The sequence below is a fragment of the Musca autumnalis genome, unplaced genomic scaffold (genome assembly GCF_047663935.1).
Source record: "Musca autumnalis isolate F117 unplaced genomic scaffold, ASM4766393v1 scaffold_5, whole genome shotgun sequence".
In the NCBI taxonomy this organism is placed as follows: Eukaryota; Metazoa; Arthropoda; class Insecta; order Diptera; family Muscidae; genus Musca; species Musca autumnalis.
The window spans coordinates 98,215,988-98,230,863 of NW_027412088.1; the positions used below are offsets into that span (position 1 = coordinate 98,215,988).

Consider the following 14,876-nt stretch of genomic DNA (forward strand, 5'->3'; position numbering starts at 1 on the left):
CAATATTGGATGGAGTGCAGTTACATCTATCTCCTGAGGCCAAATACCTAGGTACAATCCTGGATTCTCAATTGAGATGGAAAAGGAACGGACGAAGAGAGGTATGATCGCACTCTATTCATGTAAGAATTCGATTGGGAAAAGTTGGGGGTTAAATCCAGCTATTATACACTGGTTGTATAATACTGTTGTGAGACCCATCCTATCCTATGGATGTCTTGTCTGGTGGCATGCGCTTCGACATAAGTCGAACTCTGGCAACATGGACAAGGTGCAAAGGGCAGCCTCGATCCTGATAACTGGAGCTTTTAGAAGTACACCACAAGCAGCTCTGAAAGCGATGCTAAACCTCTTGCCCACGAGACTTAGCATCAAAGGTCAAGCAGCACGTAGTGCCCTAAGGCTACATGAATTGAATCGTTGGTGTGACAGCACCTATGGTCATGCATGCATTCTTCGGGAGCTAGGGCCAAACCTTAGTTTGAATCAGCAGGGGAAGTTCAGCGACTACTTATCACCAATCCATAGATTTGATGATTTTGAGGTCGTTATCCCTAGTAGAGATGACTGGATCCGTAGTAACCCTCCTCTGGACGGTCTGGCTTTCTATACAGACGGTTCCATGACGGAAGAAGGTACCGGAGCTGGCGTCTACTGCGAGAAGCTTTGCCTCGAATACTCATATAGGTTGAACAGCGACTGTAGTGTTTTCCAACCAGAAATCTTCGCGATCAAAATGGCCGCAGAGTTGATAAAAAGTCTGGATGCTGAAATCTTTGAACCGGTCTTCGTTGATAGTCAGCCGGCTCTTAAAGCCATCAAATCCCCCAATATCAAGTCTGAGGCCGTTCTTGAGTGTAGAACTGCTTTGGCGAACCTCACTAACGCTGTCCGACTCTGCTGGGTACCGGGACACTGTGACATTGTGGGAAACGAGAAGGCAGATGAACTGGCAAGACAAGGATCTCAATCAACAAGTCAAGCTATCACTGATTCTATCAAACCACCCATATGTCACGTTTTTCGGAAGGTGGAGACGTTCTTTGAAGAACAAGCCAAGGAACTGTGGCATAATGAACCAAGATGCAACGTGTCAAGGGCCATTTGGCCGAATCTTTCAACAAAGAGAACAACTTCACTTTTAAGTTTGAGTAAATCAGAAATCAGGGTATTGACGGGAGTCATTACCGGCCATTGCAACATCCGAGCTTTTATCGGCAAATGGGAAGATGATGGCGTGGACTATTGCAGGCTCTGTGAAGATGAGGAGGAAACGGAGACGATCGAGCATATTTTATGTCGTTGCCCGATGTTAACTCGAAAGCGATATAGATTAACAGGAATACGCTTTCCTCCAAGCTTAACCTTCTACTCAAACATGGAACCAACAATCATACACAACATCATCAAAAATCTGAATTGGCTGGGACGGCGCGACCCATAAGCGTAACTACTTCTCTAAAAGTTTTTTCCACCATCGCCAAATAAACCACCTTCTCTTTATTTATTGTATCTTCATTCTCTTTTATAATTATTTCATTTATTACTACTTTCCAAACAACACCCCTTTTTCCTTTATTTTTCTCCCTTTTCTTGTCTTTTCAGGTAATTCTGAACCTCTGTTTTTCCTTATGGATGATCACAATGGACCGAAAGGTCTCCGAGTGGCGTAGTCAATATACATATATATTGACTACACATCCCCAAACCTAACCTAACCTACACCAGACAGTTTGTCTTCAAATACAACTCTGATTTACTAACACATACATTTGTCGGCTGTCTTCCAGCTGTCCATCATTTTTTCAAAGACAGTTTGACATTTTTGTTAAAAATTTGTGAGATAATAATTGAAATGTGTTGAAAACAAAAGAACACGAACAAAAACAAAATATGTGAAGGGAAAACAAAAGGAAAACGATGATTTTCATTCATAATATTACAACTGGTTTTGCAGTTGTCTGGACGCCTATGCTTGGTTTACATTTACGAAATCCACTAGATTTCATCTGTCAATTCCTTTGTGTATACGTCAAATGAAAACTCATCTGAAACCGATTGGATTTCATTTGACGTTTGAGCAATGGAATTGACAGTTGAAATCAAGTGAATTTCGTAAATGTAAACATAGTACTACGTCACACAGGAGAGTTTTGGGATTTTGACAATCAATACCTGAAGTCAACTGCCCTGTCATTTGTATACGCAGGGTTACCAGATATGACTTAAGCAAGAATGTCATGCTTGTTATGTGTCGATGCCTTAAGGCCTCTGCACATACGGCGCGTTGAGCGCAAGAGCAAACTTGGCATCACTTACACATTTTTCATGTGGTTGTTGTTTTCAACGCGCAACGCGTCACACAACGGACCGTATGTATTTGGCCCATTAATTCGAATTAAAATCGCAGCCGAAAACCAATGCACGCAATTGGTAAAAAACTTCGAAAAAATATAAACATATTTAATAAATAGTTTTTGTAATTTGAACTGTTTCTGTTGATCATGCACAATTACCAAGGTAGATGAATCAGCCAACAACTACAACAAAAACCAGTTCAGTTTTTCGAAAGTAAAGCTATTCACACCATTTTTTCAACAAAATTTCATTAGGCAGGTATTAACAAACGCAATATTACAAAAATTCATTAAAAATACACAATTATTATAATTTTTTTCTATATTCTTTCTGCTATGGACAGGAGCAAATCTAGGGAACGGGAGCAACATTTTCAAAATTTTCTCTAAGTAGTCGACATCAGGGTTTAAAATGCTAACGCCATATTAGCAAAAGCATCGAATATTTGCAGCTTTGCCTGTAAAATTTCTTCGAAATATGTTTAGCAACAATGAACAACGGCAACATGTAGCAACAAATTTCACAAAAATATTGCTAGCGATGCTGATGCTATTTGATATTGTCGCTTTCATAAAAAAGCTTCGCACACGCATACTCATATTTTGCAGCACACATGATCAACACATATCAGAAAAGAGAATAAGCAACAAAGTTTCAGCGGCTTAGCCATGTTTTCAGCAAACAATTGTTTTTGAGATCAGGGTTACCAGTGTAATGCATTAAAAATCACGATATAATTAATTCCACTTTTTCGTTCAAAAGACATGTGAATTTTTAGTGAAGCTGTTCAATATATATTTTTTTATTTTTAAACAATAATCATTAGTATTCTTTAGGTTCTACTATATGATGGAGGCATTTTGACATTAAATGACACCTTTTTTATTACTGCGCTGGCAACTCTAATCAAAAAACCACCCTGGGATGCATGGTAGAATAAGAAAAGGTAGCAGCAATACACAGCTGACTGAACTGGGTTGTAACGTTAGTGTCAAATTTCATATGACATTTTATACGTTTATTTCTATTTCGATGTACATTAGGGATATATATTTTTTGAGAAAAAAATATATCATTCAGAAAAAACCATTTCCCAGAAAGACTTCTTCATATCAATGATATGTATGTAACCTCCTCCAAGTTCGAACGATAAGCCGCGCAGTAAATCCCCGCTTGTAGAGGCGATACAACGTATGTTAATATGTGAGGTATTTTGTTAAAATTTAAGAAAATAAAGCCCTAATAAACATGTGCTTCTTTGATTTCTAAAACAAAACATTGAAACAGCTTCTCCTTTTTCTATGAATTTCCAGCGACCCCAAAGTTTTCTGCAAGAATTCTACTTTCTGCGAGAATTTATGCATTTAGTGGAATGATGTGGAAACATACAATTTGAAAATGTAATAGCTATATTACATTACGTGTTTTTCATGTGTATGATTTGAATTTGTTTGTCCTCGTGTAATTCTTTGTGTGTGCGAAAAATGACATTTTACATATGATTTATAATTTTTGCTATTACACCAGTATATGTTTTTTTGTGTGACATAACCTATAAATGTAAACAAATCCTTTATCAAATCAATTTATTTAAGTTTCTTTAAGAAATTATTTCTTTCAGCAAATTTTGCAAATTTCTGCTTTCATCAAAACAAACAAATCAGCTGTTTTCTATTTATTGTGCATACGAAAATAGGAAGGGCTCTAAAACGAAAAAGTTACACATGGGTTCACACATCATTTTGATAGATGAAAATTTTTATATGGATCACACTATGTGTACAACATGTACAGTGGCGGCCATATAATTAAGAACGACATCGTATTAAAAATTATTTGACTTGCTACGTTCCAAATATTTGAATATTTATATGGAACAAAATTTGTAAATAAAGTACACGGTAAGCACTTTCAAATAAAGCCAAAACATGTTTTAATTCTCCCTCGTTTATACGAAAGAAACCACGATTTATTAAAATAGTCATAAATAGACCTGGCCACATAATTAAGAACGATATAAGTAAAGGTTACTTTAAGGTAATTTTCATACACAATATGTGAATATATCGTTATGTATTTTAGAAATCGGTTACTTTGATTCATTTTTAGTATCAAATGCCCTTCAATGGCACATATTATTGAGTCTAAGTTTGATAATTAGGGCATACCTAAGGTTTTCCAAAATTTGCCCATAATTTGACGAATTTATTTTATTTTTGAGATCTACAGCCACAGTTTTGGCTTCCTCTCATTCCCTCGACGACGCTCTGAACGATACCCTGTGATTGTCGTTCCATAATCGGCGCTTATTTACCCTTAAATTGGCTTTTATCCAACTTGTTTGAGTCCTTTACGAGGGAATTGTCTGGGAAATAGTTTCGTAAGAGCCATTTCCACCTTATAAAGCGGTAGAATTGTTGTCTGCAGGTAGTAGACAGGAAATAAAAAAATAATTTCGTTTTGTACAAAAAATTGGCCTAACGGTACACCGAACAAAAATGAAAGGTTTAATATTTTGAAAGCCTTCATTGCACAATTTCTTTGTGGGTGCGGTAGGCATAGTTATGTAAGACTTTTTAATCAATGAAGCTCATATTAATATCAAAACCAGTCAAATCAATATTTTTTATGGATGAAAATATAATTTTTGTATAAACTAATGTATGATGTACATACGCAAAATTATTGTGGAATTCGAGCATTCAAAACATTATGTTAATAAATGTTATATTCGGTGTGTAATTCTTCCAATTTTTGTATAGACGTTATATTATTGTTTCGTTTCCTGTCTACTACCTGCAGACAAAAATTCTACCGCTTTATAAGGTGGAAATGGCTCTCACGAAACTATTTCCCAGACAATTCAGTCGTAAAGGACTCAAACAAGTTGAATAAAAGCCAATTTAAGGGTAAATAAGCGCCGATTATGGAACGACAATCACAGGGTATCGTTCAGAGCGTCGTCGAGGGAATGAGAGGAAGCCAAAACTGTGGCTGTAGATCTCAAAAATAAAATAAATTCGTCAAATTATGGGCAAATTTTGGAAAACTTTAGGTATGCCCTAATTATCAAACTTAGACTCAATAATATGTGCCATTGAAGGGCATTTGATACTAAAAATGAATCAAAGTAACCGATTTCTAAAATACATAACGATATATTCACATATTGTGTATGAAAATTACCTTAAAGCAACCTTTACTTATATCGTTCTTAATTATGTGGCCAGGTCGATTTATGACTATTTTATTAAATCGTGGTTTCTTTCGTATAAACGAGGGAGAATTAAAACATGTTTTGGCTTTATATAAAAGTGCTTACCCTGTACTTTATTTACAAATTTTGTTCTATATAAATATTCAAATAATTGGAACGTAGCAAGTCAAATACTTTTTAATACGTTGTCGTTCTTAATTATATGGCCGCCACTGTAGATGTAAAAAATGCAAAACATACACATGAAATACACGTAATGTAATATAGCTATAACGAATTTTCATTCATGTTTTCCAAAATATTCAACCAAATGTGAAAAATTATTAGTTTTTTAAATTCCAATAATTTATAGACATTTCCTTGTTTTGTTTACAAATACAACTGGCAGTAACGTTACAAACAAAAACAAATTCCTTTGTGGTTGTTGTTCGAGTTGTATTTTTTGTAGTATTAACTTTACCTTGTATTTGTTCTACCATGCCTGGGATGCTAATTCGTTCTGAAGAATGGTCAGCCGACTGCTAAATATGTAGCGTGGTTGTTGATTATGCCTAACGCAAAAAAGATTAGGCGTAAAAAACGAAATAAGCAAAAATGTACAAAAATAAATATGCGTTCGGTTGCTTGTTTAGCCGTGTGTGTCAATATTGTGTAGCAGTTGAAGTGTACAGCTAATGCTAATGTTTTTAGATGCTGGCTTTTAAACCCTGGTCGACATTTAACAAGGGAATTTTCGGAACTTCGGAAGTATGGACTTTCGCAAGAAATGTTATGTGTATATATTTGTGATCGGAGTAACGAGACCTATCTGTGAAAAAAATTTGGTCCCGATCCGAGCTTAATGCTTAAACTCATCTTAAGCCAATTTTTCAAATAAAGTTTTGTTTTTTAATATTGCGTTGATGCTGGTACCTGTATGATTGGGTACTTTACACGATATGTTTTTTACATATGAGTTGTCACTTTGCATATACATTTTGTATGGGAGAATTGACAACTCATATGCAAAAAACATATCGTGTAAAGTACCCATTAATAAAACATCCCGTCTCTGCCGATTGGTTATCACTTGATTTCCGTCGCCGCCGAGAAACTCCGGCTTCGGTTTCCCATTTTGGGTACGATCTTTGGAGCCCTACCTAGCTGCCTTTCTGTTTTGATTTTGCATCTTTATCGTTCGTTTTCTTATTGTTATTCTTTCGTTTGACATATCGTGAACAAACTTTTCGGCCTCTTGGAGTCAAATTTTGCAATTAAAATTACTTTACTAAATAAAAAACAAATATAAACACAATGCCTCCAAAAGCAACTCCCACGTGTGTTGATTGTAAAACGACAGAATCCCTTTTATGGCGCACAGTGGAAAATGGACAAATATGCTTGTCCTGTTATGAGCTGCGAGAGGAAAAAGAAACCATGGATGAAAATAAAAATTCTGAAAATCCAAATCCCTCCTTGGAACAGGAAAAGAATAAAAAAGCAAATAAGGATGGTAAAGATGCAAAAGAAGATAAAAAGGATAATGCAACAGCCTCGACGGCAGTGGAGGATAAATGTTCTCGCTTGAGAAAGAGTACTCGGGCAACACGTTTTAAGGCTAAATTAAGTTCGACTAATAGTAATTCTACAAATGGAAATGGTGAGAAATCTAGCGCTGGCGGTAGCAACACGAAAACACAGACCAAGGGACGCAATCGTAGAAGTCTATTCAAGCGAGTACCGTTCAAAACACCACAGGCTCAGGCCACAACACATTCGGTGGAGAGTGTTTTCCATAAGGTGGGTTTTGAGTTTTTCATTTGCCTCTATTTAATATGTTTTTGTTTCTTTTGTTTTAGGGGTCTTATTTGCAAGTTGGTGACATTGTTTCCTTAGTAGACAGTGGAGATAATGTGTACTACGCCCAAATTCGTGGTTTATTGATTGATAGTTATTGTGAAAAATCAGCCTTTCTCACTTGGCTTATACCCACACAAGAAAGTCCAGATCCCAAGGATGGATTTGATCCAGCTACATATTTAATAGGTGGGTTATTGTGGATTTCGAAAAAAAATTGAAATTGAAATCCCGATACGACTGCCATTATATTAATTATTTAGAGGTTTATGTGCAAACTATATCACAAAACGTTTGCTTATGATTTGAGCTCTCGCTTTTCTTACCAAAAAAATTTGGTGGGAGTTATGTCAGCGAACACATATCGAAAAAGAATAGTGGACATGACAACTCGAACATTTTGCACCCGCTGTTGGTATTTGCATCTGTCCAAGGGTTGAAGTCTCAAATACCGTCTTTTAATTATTAGTCTTAAATACCGTACGAAGGTCGCCTGGCTACTTTTAATACGTAATTCATCGCAGTTAGCCAAGGTTTGTTTTTCCACAATTCAGATAGGGAATGTTTTAGCCCTCTCAATTCATGGTTGCTCCATTTATTAGAGGTTTGGCATTGATTGACATGGTACGCTGCATCTTTATGAGTGCGCCGAAACTCCACTATTTAAAACTAACACAATTATGGAGGAATTCTATACAAGATGATTTGTCCTTGACAGAACAGTACGAAATAGATCACTACAATGTCGGCGATCTGTACAAAACTTTAAATTGGCCTCTTCATGGAATATTGCTCGAGCTCATTTTTGCATGCTCATAATAGATAATTAATTTTTTATATGAATGAAACATCTGTTTTCTTTTTCCAACAGGTCCTGATGAAGAACTTTCACGCAAGTTGTCATGTCTGGAGTTTGTTATGCATGCCCCAAGCAACTATTATTTGGATCGGACGACACCGTTTCCTCTACCCGATTCAATGGAATGTGATACACGGCCTGGTGGTTATATATGGACTAAACTACCAGAATATCAAAGAAATAAAGCTGTCGAAGTATAAAAAAGCAATCAATTTGCATACAAAAATGAATAAATATTTATTAATAAACATAAAATTTTTCATAGTACAATAAAACATAGAAATAAGAAACATAATTAAAAACATGGAACAATTGAAATTGAATACATGGAACGATGGGCAACAAACAATCACACTATTTAACTTTCATTTAAATTTATATCCAAATCCGAATCGTGTAGTCTTGTTTGGCGGCCTCTACGCTGTTTGCCTTTTAAATTGTTGTTGTTGGAGGAAGATTGTTGATGTTCAGTTGAAGGCATCTCACTTGCGGCTCTTCTTCCTGGAGATTTACGTCTATTTGTCGCTTTATTAACAGCCAAAGAAGTACTTGCTATAGGTTCCTCCTCAATAACCAATGTTGAATTGGCCACCGGGCGCATAGTAGTAGATCGTCCGTCGTTGTTGATGCCATGATTAGCCAACAAAGATAACACTCCATTTGGCATATTCTTCTGTATTACATTCATTACAGCCCGTCCAAGGAACATGACAGCTTCGCTGGCATAATGAAAAACCATATCCTGTCCTCTATGCTTCACTTCTTGCAGAGTACGATCAATACGGGTCTCATGTTTCTTTAAAAACGGATGTATACACTTGCGATATACGGTTGGACTTCCATTACCCATCGAAGGTAATAGCCAAAAAATCAACATAATTTTTAGCTCGTAATAGAAAGGCAACCATTTGAGGAAAACATCAGTAAAGTTTTCTGCCGCACTGAAGATAGCAAATACAATCCAATATGTCATCCATTTCATATATTCGTCTACAGATTTGGCGCGCACTGTTTTAAAGGAGTAATAAGCCGGATACAACGTGCCAAATGAAAGTATTGTCAAACGTGAAAATATGCTGCTAATCATTGTTATTTTTGGTTAATCTTGGGATTGTTGATGTTAAAAAGTTTGCAATTCTTTATATTTTTTAATTTAAAGACACAATATTGAGCGCCAAAAAATTACACTGAGATGATAAGATGATGCTTGTCAATTGTGATAGTTGACTACATCGATAGGGTTGCCGATAGCAGAAATTATATCGATAGCAATTATAATTGCTCATGTCACAGAGATGGAAATGTATGATTAGTTGTGTCTTTTTACTTTTTCAGTAATAATTATTCAGTAACTTCTTTTCAGAGAGTAAGAGAGATTTTACTCTTTGATACGAAAATAGAGAAAAAAGTAAAAAGACAGCATTTAGTAAACTTTAGCAAGATAACAGTTGATAACCAAAACAAAAACATTGGCGCCAATGCATGAACGAAAAAATGACTCCAAAGCAATGAAAAAGTTCTTCAATTTTAAGCAAAATAAATAGAAAATAATTAATATATTAATAAAATAATCAGTTTATAGTATTTTTCCACAAAAAATAAGATAAACATTGAGCAGCTGACCATTTGCAGATGATTAAAAACAGCTGATCGAACTTGCTAAAGGTTGCTGGGAAAAATTCTTTCAGCAACTTTTAGCAATTTCTCAGTAAACAACTGTCAAACTTGTTCTCTCACTTCGCTCTCTTTTACTGAACTTTTGTGTAAAAAGACAGCATTTAGTAACATTTCGTAATAATTATTACAAATTATCACGTAAAAAGACACACCTATTATTGAGAATTAATGCCATGTTCATACCAGTACTTTGATTACGTTGTTCGCTCTCACAATTACGTATACGACTTAACCCGTTCATAGGACGTGGTACATACATACTTCATACCAACATAGTTCATATTTTCATAATTATTGTTTATTGATTTTAAAGGAACTAACAAACAAAATACATGCAAAATTAGTAGATATGAACTGGAAAAATAATTTTCTTTCCTTCAAACATCTATTTAATGTTAAGGCCCCCAATCATTAGTCAGTCTGACTGCCAGCATTTATGGTAGTATGTGTAAATTTTTTCAAATTTTGAGAATGTATGTGTGAGTTTTCCAAGACTGATGAAAATCAAAATAGTTTTGATTTCAAAATGAACCCCCATCAGTCTGGGTGAATTGTGTTTATTTTCAAATTGTCAATAAATAATTTTGAAAAACGGAAAAAGATGTTGGTGTAGGAACACAAAAGCGTAGAATTCATTCAATTTTGGAGGAGAAATTCAAGATTTTTAGACTTGACTGATGGTTCGTGCTACACACTTGTCAGTCACACATACAGAAAGGGTTCATCGAACTGACGGCACAGACTGATAAATGAGTGGGGGCCTTTATATTCTAAACCTTTCATTCATGTTTTCTATTGTTTCTTAGAATTGTGATGTTTTCAACAAATTTTTCACAATTTTCTATTTTCAAAATTAAAGAGGGAACTGCCAAAATAACTTTTTGGTATACAGACTTTCAGCAGGTACTCGATTTTGGTTTTTAGATTTACCCCCAGTTTTTGTAAATTATTTTTGTTCGTTCGTCTATATTCGTAATAATTTAGGCATTCATCTAATTTTTCGTATACCCGTTCCATATATCATTAAGGATTCCTCATTTAAAAATCAGCGCTCTACATTTGCGCTAAAGCGAATTAATCGATCTACAAAATTTGACAATTCGGGTGAGAAGAATAAAAATTTTTACAAAAACTGGGGGTTATACGCAAATTTGAAGCAATCGACAAGAAATTTAACTGCAATGAAAGAGAAGTCAAAATGCTTTGAATGTATACTCATCGTTCCACCGTTTACTTTTCATTTATGTTTACCAGTTTTTTTCTGAAAATGTTGCCTGTCATAAGGCCACTTTAAGCAAAAAAAGTTTTGAAAGCATTTGTTTGCCACCTTGCATAACATGTTAATTATTACTTTTGGCTATAATTATTGAACTGCAAACGTTAATTTTTTATTTATGCATATAATCTGGTCTTGAACAAGTCGATTAACTGATTTTTGCAAAAAACCCGACATTTTTATCACAACTGTTTGTAATTTTTCACTAATTAATGCATGAAAAGTGTTTTTCTTAGTTTGAAAACAATTACTTGTCCAACTGTATCTCAATTCATGGTCTGTTCCTTTACTTTTAAAAATGGTAACAGTGGCAGAAAATGGTAAAAGTGGTAAACTGCTATCATATAAATTGTATGCTATTAAAAGTAAGGGAACACTTTACAGATTAAAAATCGTAAGAAATGTTAACCTCAGGCACGTAAAGGAACAGAGCATCAGTTGCGATTTTTGTAATCGCTTTGTTAGGAAATGGAATCAAACTCTTACCTGATATACAAATTTCGGTGAAAGTGATCACTCTTTCAGTACAGTTCCGGATAATTATTTCATTAATAAATCACAAGCCTTCAATTACACAAAATTACAACATATTATCACTTCATTTTTTAATTATTTTTTCATATTCTGTCTATCAAGCCAACGTAAATAACTGTTTTCTTGGTGTCTACACGCCAAAGTCAATAAACAAATCGTTAGCGGCGTTAATTGTTTTTTAACTGCTTTGAACTTTTTTATGTGGCTATTTTTTAAACGCAAAACATGGTACAATAAGAAAGGTAGATGCATCGGCGAATTGCTACAACAAAGCAACTTTTTTGTAATGTAAAATGTCAACATTTTCGCCAAATGATCTCTTGTTGTCTCTTTTTATCACTTGCGTTTGTCTATAAAGTGAACACATGCTATCTCTTACTTACCGAATCATATGGTTTTTTGTTTTGATTTTTCATGGCGAATTCCTAGTTTTTTGACGTTTTAGATTCGATCAGCTGGGCTGAGGCATCTACCTTTCTAATTGTACCATGACGCAAAACCTAAATTAGTGCGTGTGCGTTATTCAAAACAAAATAAATTGTATTTCACATTTTAAATATGTACCTGAAATATTTTGTTTTTGTTTTGAATAACGCACAAGCACTAATTTAGGTTTTGTGCTTAAAAAATAGCCACATAAAAAAGTTCAAAGCAGTTAAAAAACAATTAACGCCGTTAACGATTTGTTTATTGACTTTGGCATGTAGATACCAAGAAAACAGTTATTTAAGTCCGTGTTTAGACGTTCAAACTAGAAAGGAAAATTATCTTCTTAATTTCCTTTAAAATTGCCCTGAAGTTTAGACACGGAAATCATGTTTGTGTCAATTTTATAATTTTCGTTATTCTTCTTCACACTCAATTTTCTCATCGGGCCGTTCAAAAACAAAACTAAGACACAATTGTTAGTGAAAACTAAAAGCAACAATGAACGTAAAAGAAAAACAATTAATTATTAAAGGAACTCTTGAATTGCTCGAAGAAGCTATAGCGGTGGATTCTAATGAGGAAATATTATGCGGTAATAAATTTTTATTTTGTTTTTGTAAAGAATAATGACTATTTTATTTTTGTGTAGGTATAATTGATTTGTGCAAAAAGGCATCATATTTACCCACCAGGAATAAAGAGAGAAAGCAGTGGATCAAACCATGGAGAAGAGACAGACCCGATCGTGGTTCTTTTGCATTTTTAACAAAAGAACTCCAACTGACTGATGAATGGTCATAACGCAATTATATAAGAATGTCCAAGGATCAATTTGATTATATTTTGAACCTTATCGAGGACGATATTGCATCCTGCAATACAGTAATGAGAGACTCCATTCGGCCTTCGGAAAAATTGGCCATTACCTTACGATTCCTTGCTACAGGTATGTATAACGACTAGTGGTTTACTTTCAAATATAGAGTTGATTTATCGTTTTAGGTGAGACATTCCAAAGCATCGACTATCAAAGACGAGTGTCTAAAGCCTCCATATCCCTATTTGTTCCATAAGTCTGCGACGCCATTTGGAAAAGACTGACTCTTCTTCAATCGAAAAACTTTCTGCATTTTCTATGGTAATGTTCTGAAATGAAATTTAAATTTACACTATACTTATTACATTTTCAGGATATTAAACATATGTACCTCAATGTTGTCCTTAGAACTTTTCATCTTCACGTGTGTTTTGAGGAATCCCAATTGGTCGTAGCACCACAATTTAGGAGTATAAATGTCCTCTGTGCCTGCTCCACTTTTTTGGGAAGCAGATTTCTGTCTCTCCTCTTGGGAATATTGGATTCGTAAGTTCTTCCACTACTTTTTTACCTCATTTAAATTAACATTCTGATCCATAACTTGGAGGTCCTCCACAATTTTATTCCAGCATTGGGCTTTTTTGATCCGGTTCAGATAGTCTGTTGACTGGACGTTGTATAAGCATGGGTATTGCTGCACATAAAATATTAGCTGTTCTACTACTTCTCGTTTCCACTTGAAAGACATCTAAAAAAAATTAACATTTGTAGAATAATGATAAACACTAAAATAATTAATGTGCTGCATTCTTATTATTCGAAATTTATATTGTTTTCAAAATTCTCAATAATCCGTGAGGAGATTTATGCATACTTTTTAATTTTGATATTTTCACTTTTTTTAATTTTTTTTTGGAAACGACAACGATTTCTTTTAAATTTTGTTCAAGTACTTTTTAGTCCAAAACTTTTTTTTCAATTTCCCTCGCTGTTTACTTGTCGACAGAGAAAATAAAATGAAAGAAGAAAATGAAAAAAAATCTGCAGCCAACTTCAGGTTGTATACAAAGAATAGAGAAACAAAACAGAATTTGCTGGTACAGGAGAGTACGTACCCCCTCTTATTCCTCTCTACTCCCTCGCCCATAAACTCAATTTTCTTTCCCAATTACTTTGAACGTCTAAACAGGGACTAAAGAGCAGTACACATTAGGTGTGTTCGTTTACTCAATAATTTGTACAAGTCCAGTAACTTCTTGTAAACGACTAATTTCTTTTGCATTGTACTGTGGAGTAAGCGAACAACATCCAGTAACAATTTGTACAAATTTTGAGTAAACGAACACACATATTGTCAGTTTTGAATGTCGATATTTCGCAGTTATCGATAACTGTCCAACCGTCCAGCATTGAGCTGGATGGCACTATCGATAATATCGATTATTATTTAAAAATTCAATATCGATAGATAGTTTTGCCTATCGATATTATCGAAATAAAAACCCTAACCTGAAATCCATTGAAATAAATATAAATTTCGCTGTTTTTCGGTTATGTGTGTGTAAGAAAGTAAGTCCGTAGTCACACGTACACATTTTTCGGTAAAATAAAATGTATGTTTTTACATTTTTTATAAAATAAAAGCAGTTGTTTATTTTCCTGTACATTTCTGTGAACTACTTTTGCATAATTTCAAGAAAATCATTGAAATTTCCGCCATTTTCATCTCCAAATTAATGGCGATGACAACTTAACGATAATATCGATAGCAATCGATATTTTAAAACATTATATCGAAAATATCTAATGTTGGGAATATCGATGGTTTGCCAGCTCTAGTCCAGCAACCACAAAACATTTTGTGGTTGCATGA

General features: G+C 34.6%; 1 protein-coding gene, 2 long non-coding RNA genes and 1 pseudogene across 4 annotated transcripts; 3 read left to right on the forward strand and 1 right to left on the reverse strand.

Annotated features, from left to right (window-relative positions):
- Positions 1-5,716: 5,716 nt before the first annotated feature.
- Positions 5,717-8,579, forward strand: LOC141406079 (uncharacterized). The gene is made up of 3 exons (XM_073991116.1): positions 5,717-7,354; positions 7,414-7,600; positions 8,283-8,579. The coding sequence occupies exons 1-3, from the start codon at positions 6,869-6,871 to the stop codon at positions 8,468-8,470; spliced, it is 861 nt and encodes a 286-aa protein (XP_073847217.1). The 5' UTR covers positions 5,717-6,868; the 3' UTR covers positions 8,471-8,579.
- On the reverse strand, positions 8,483-9,471 carry LOC141406080 (receptor expression-enhancing protein 1 pseudogene; annotated as a pseudogene).
- A 3,021-nt stretch (positions 9,472-12,492) lies between these two features.
- Positions 12,493-13,281, forward strand: LOC141406681 (uncharacterized). The gene is made up of 3 exons (XR_012413468.1): positions 12,493-12,778; positions 12,836-13,132; positions 13,189-13,281. It is a non-coding gene; the product is annotated as an uncharacterized lncRNA (long non-coding RNA).
- An 8-nt stretch (positions 13,282-13,289) lies between these two features.
- On the forward strand, positions 13,290-14,395 carry LOC141406682 (uncharacterized). Of its 2 annotated transcripts, none has more exons than XR_012413470.1 (3): positions 13,290-13,324; positions 13,377-13,549; positions 13,633-14,395. It is a non-coding gene; the product is annotated as an uncharacterized lncRNA (long non-coding RNA). The 2 variants fall into 2 exon arrangements; XR_012413471.1 differs by having other exon boundaries at positions 13,611-13,658.
- Positions 14,396-14,876: the final 481 nt, after the last annotated feature.

What these genes read in the sequence shown, in the direction of transcription:
- LOC141406079 (XM_073991116.1), top strand. Translation starts at nt 6,869, where the DNA reads ATGCCTCCAAAAGCAACTCCCACGTGTGTTGATTGTAAAACGACAGAA. An exon ending in TGGAGAGTGTTTTCCATAAG is followed by an intron (nt 7,355 to 7,413) that starts GTGGGTTTTGAG and finishes CTTTTGTTTTAG; the next exon opens with GGGTCTTATTTGCAAGTTGG. An exon ending in TCCAGCTACATATTTAATAG is followed by an intron (nt 7,601 to 8,282) that starts GTGGGTTATTGT and finishes TTTTTCCAACAG; the next exon opens with GTCCTGATGAAGAACTTTCA.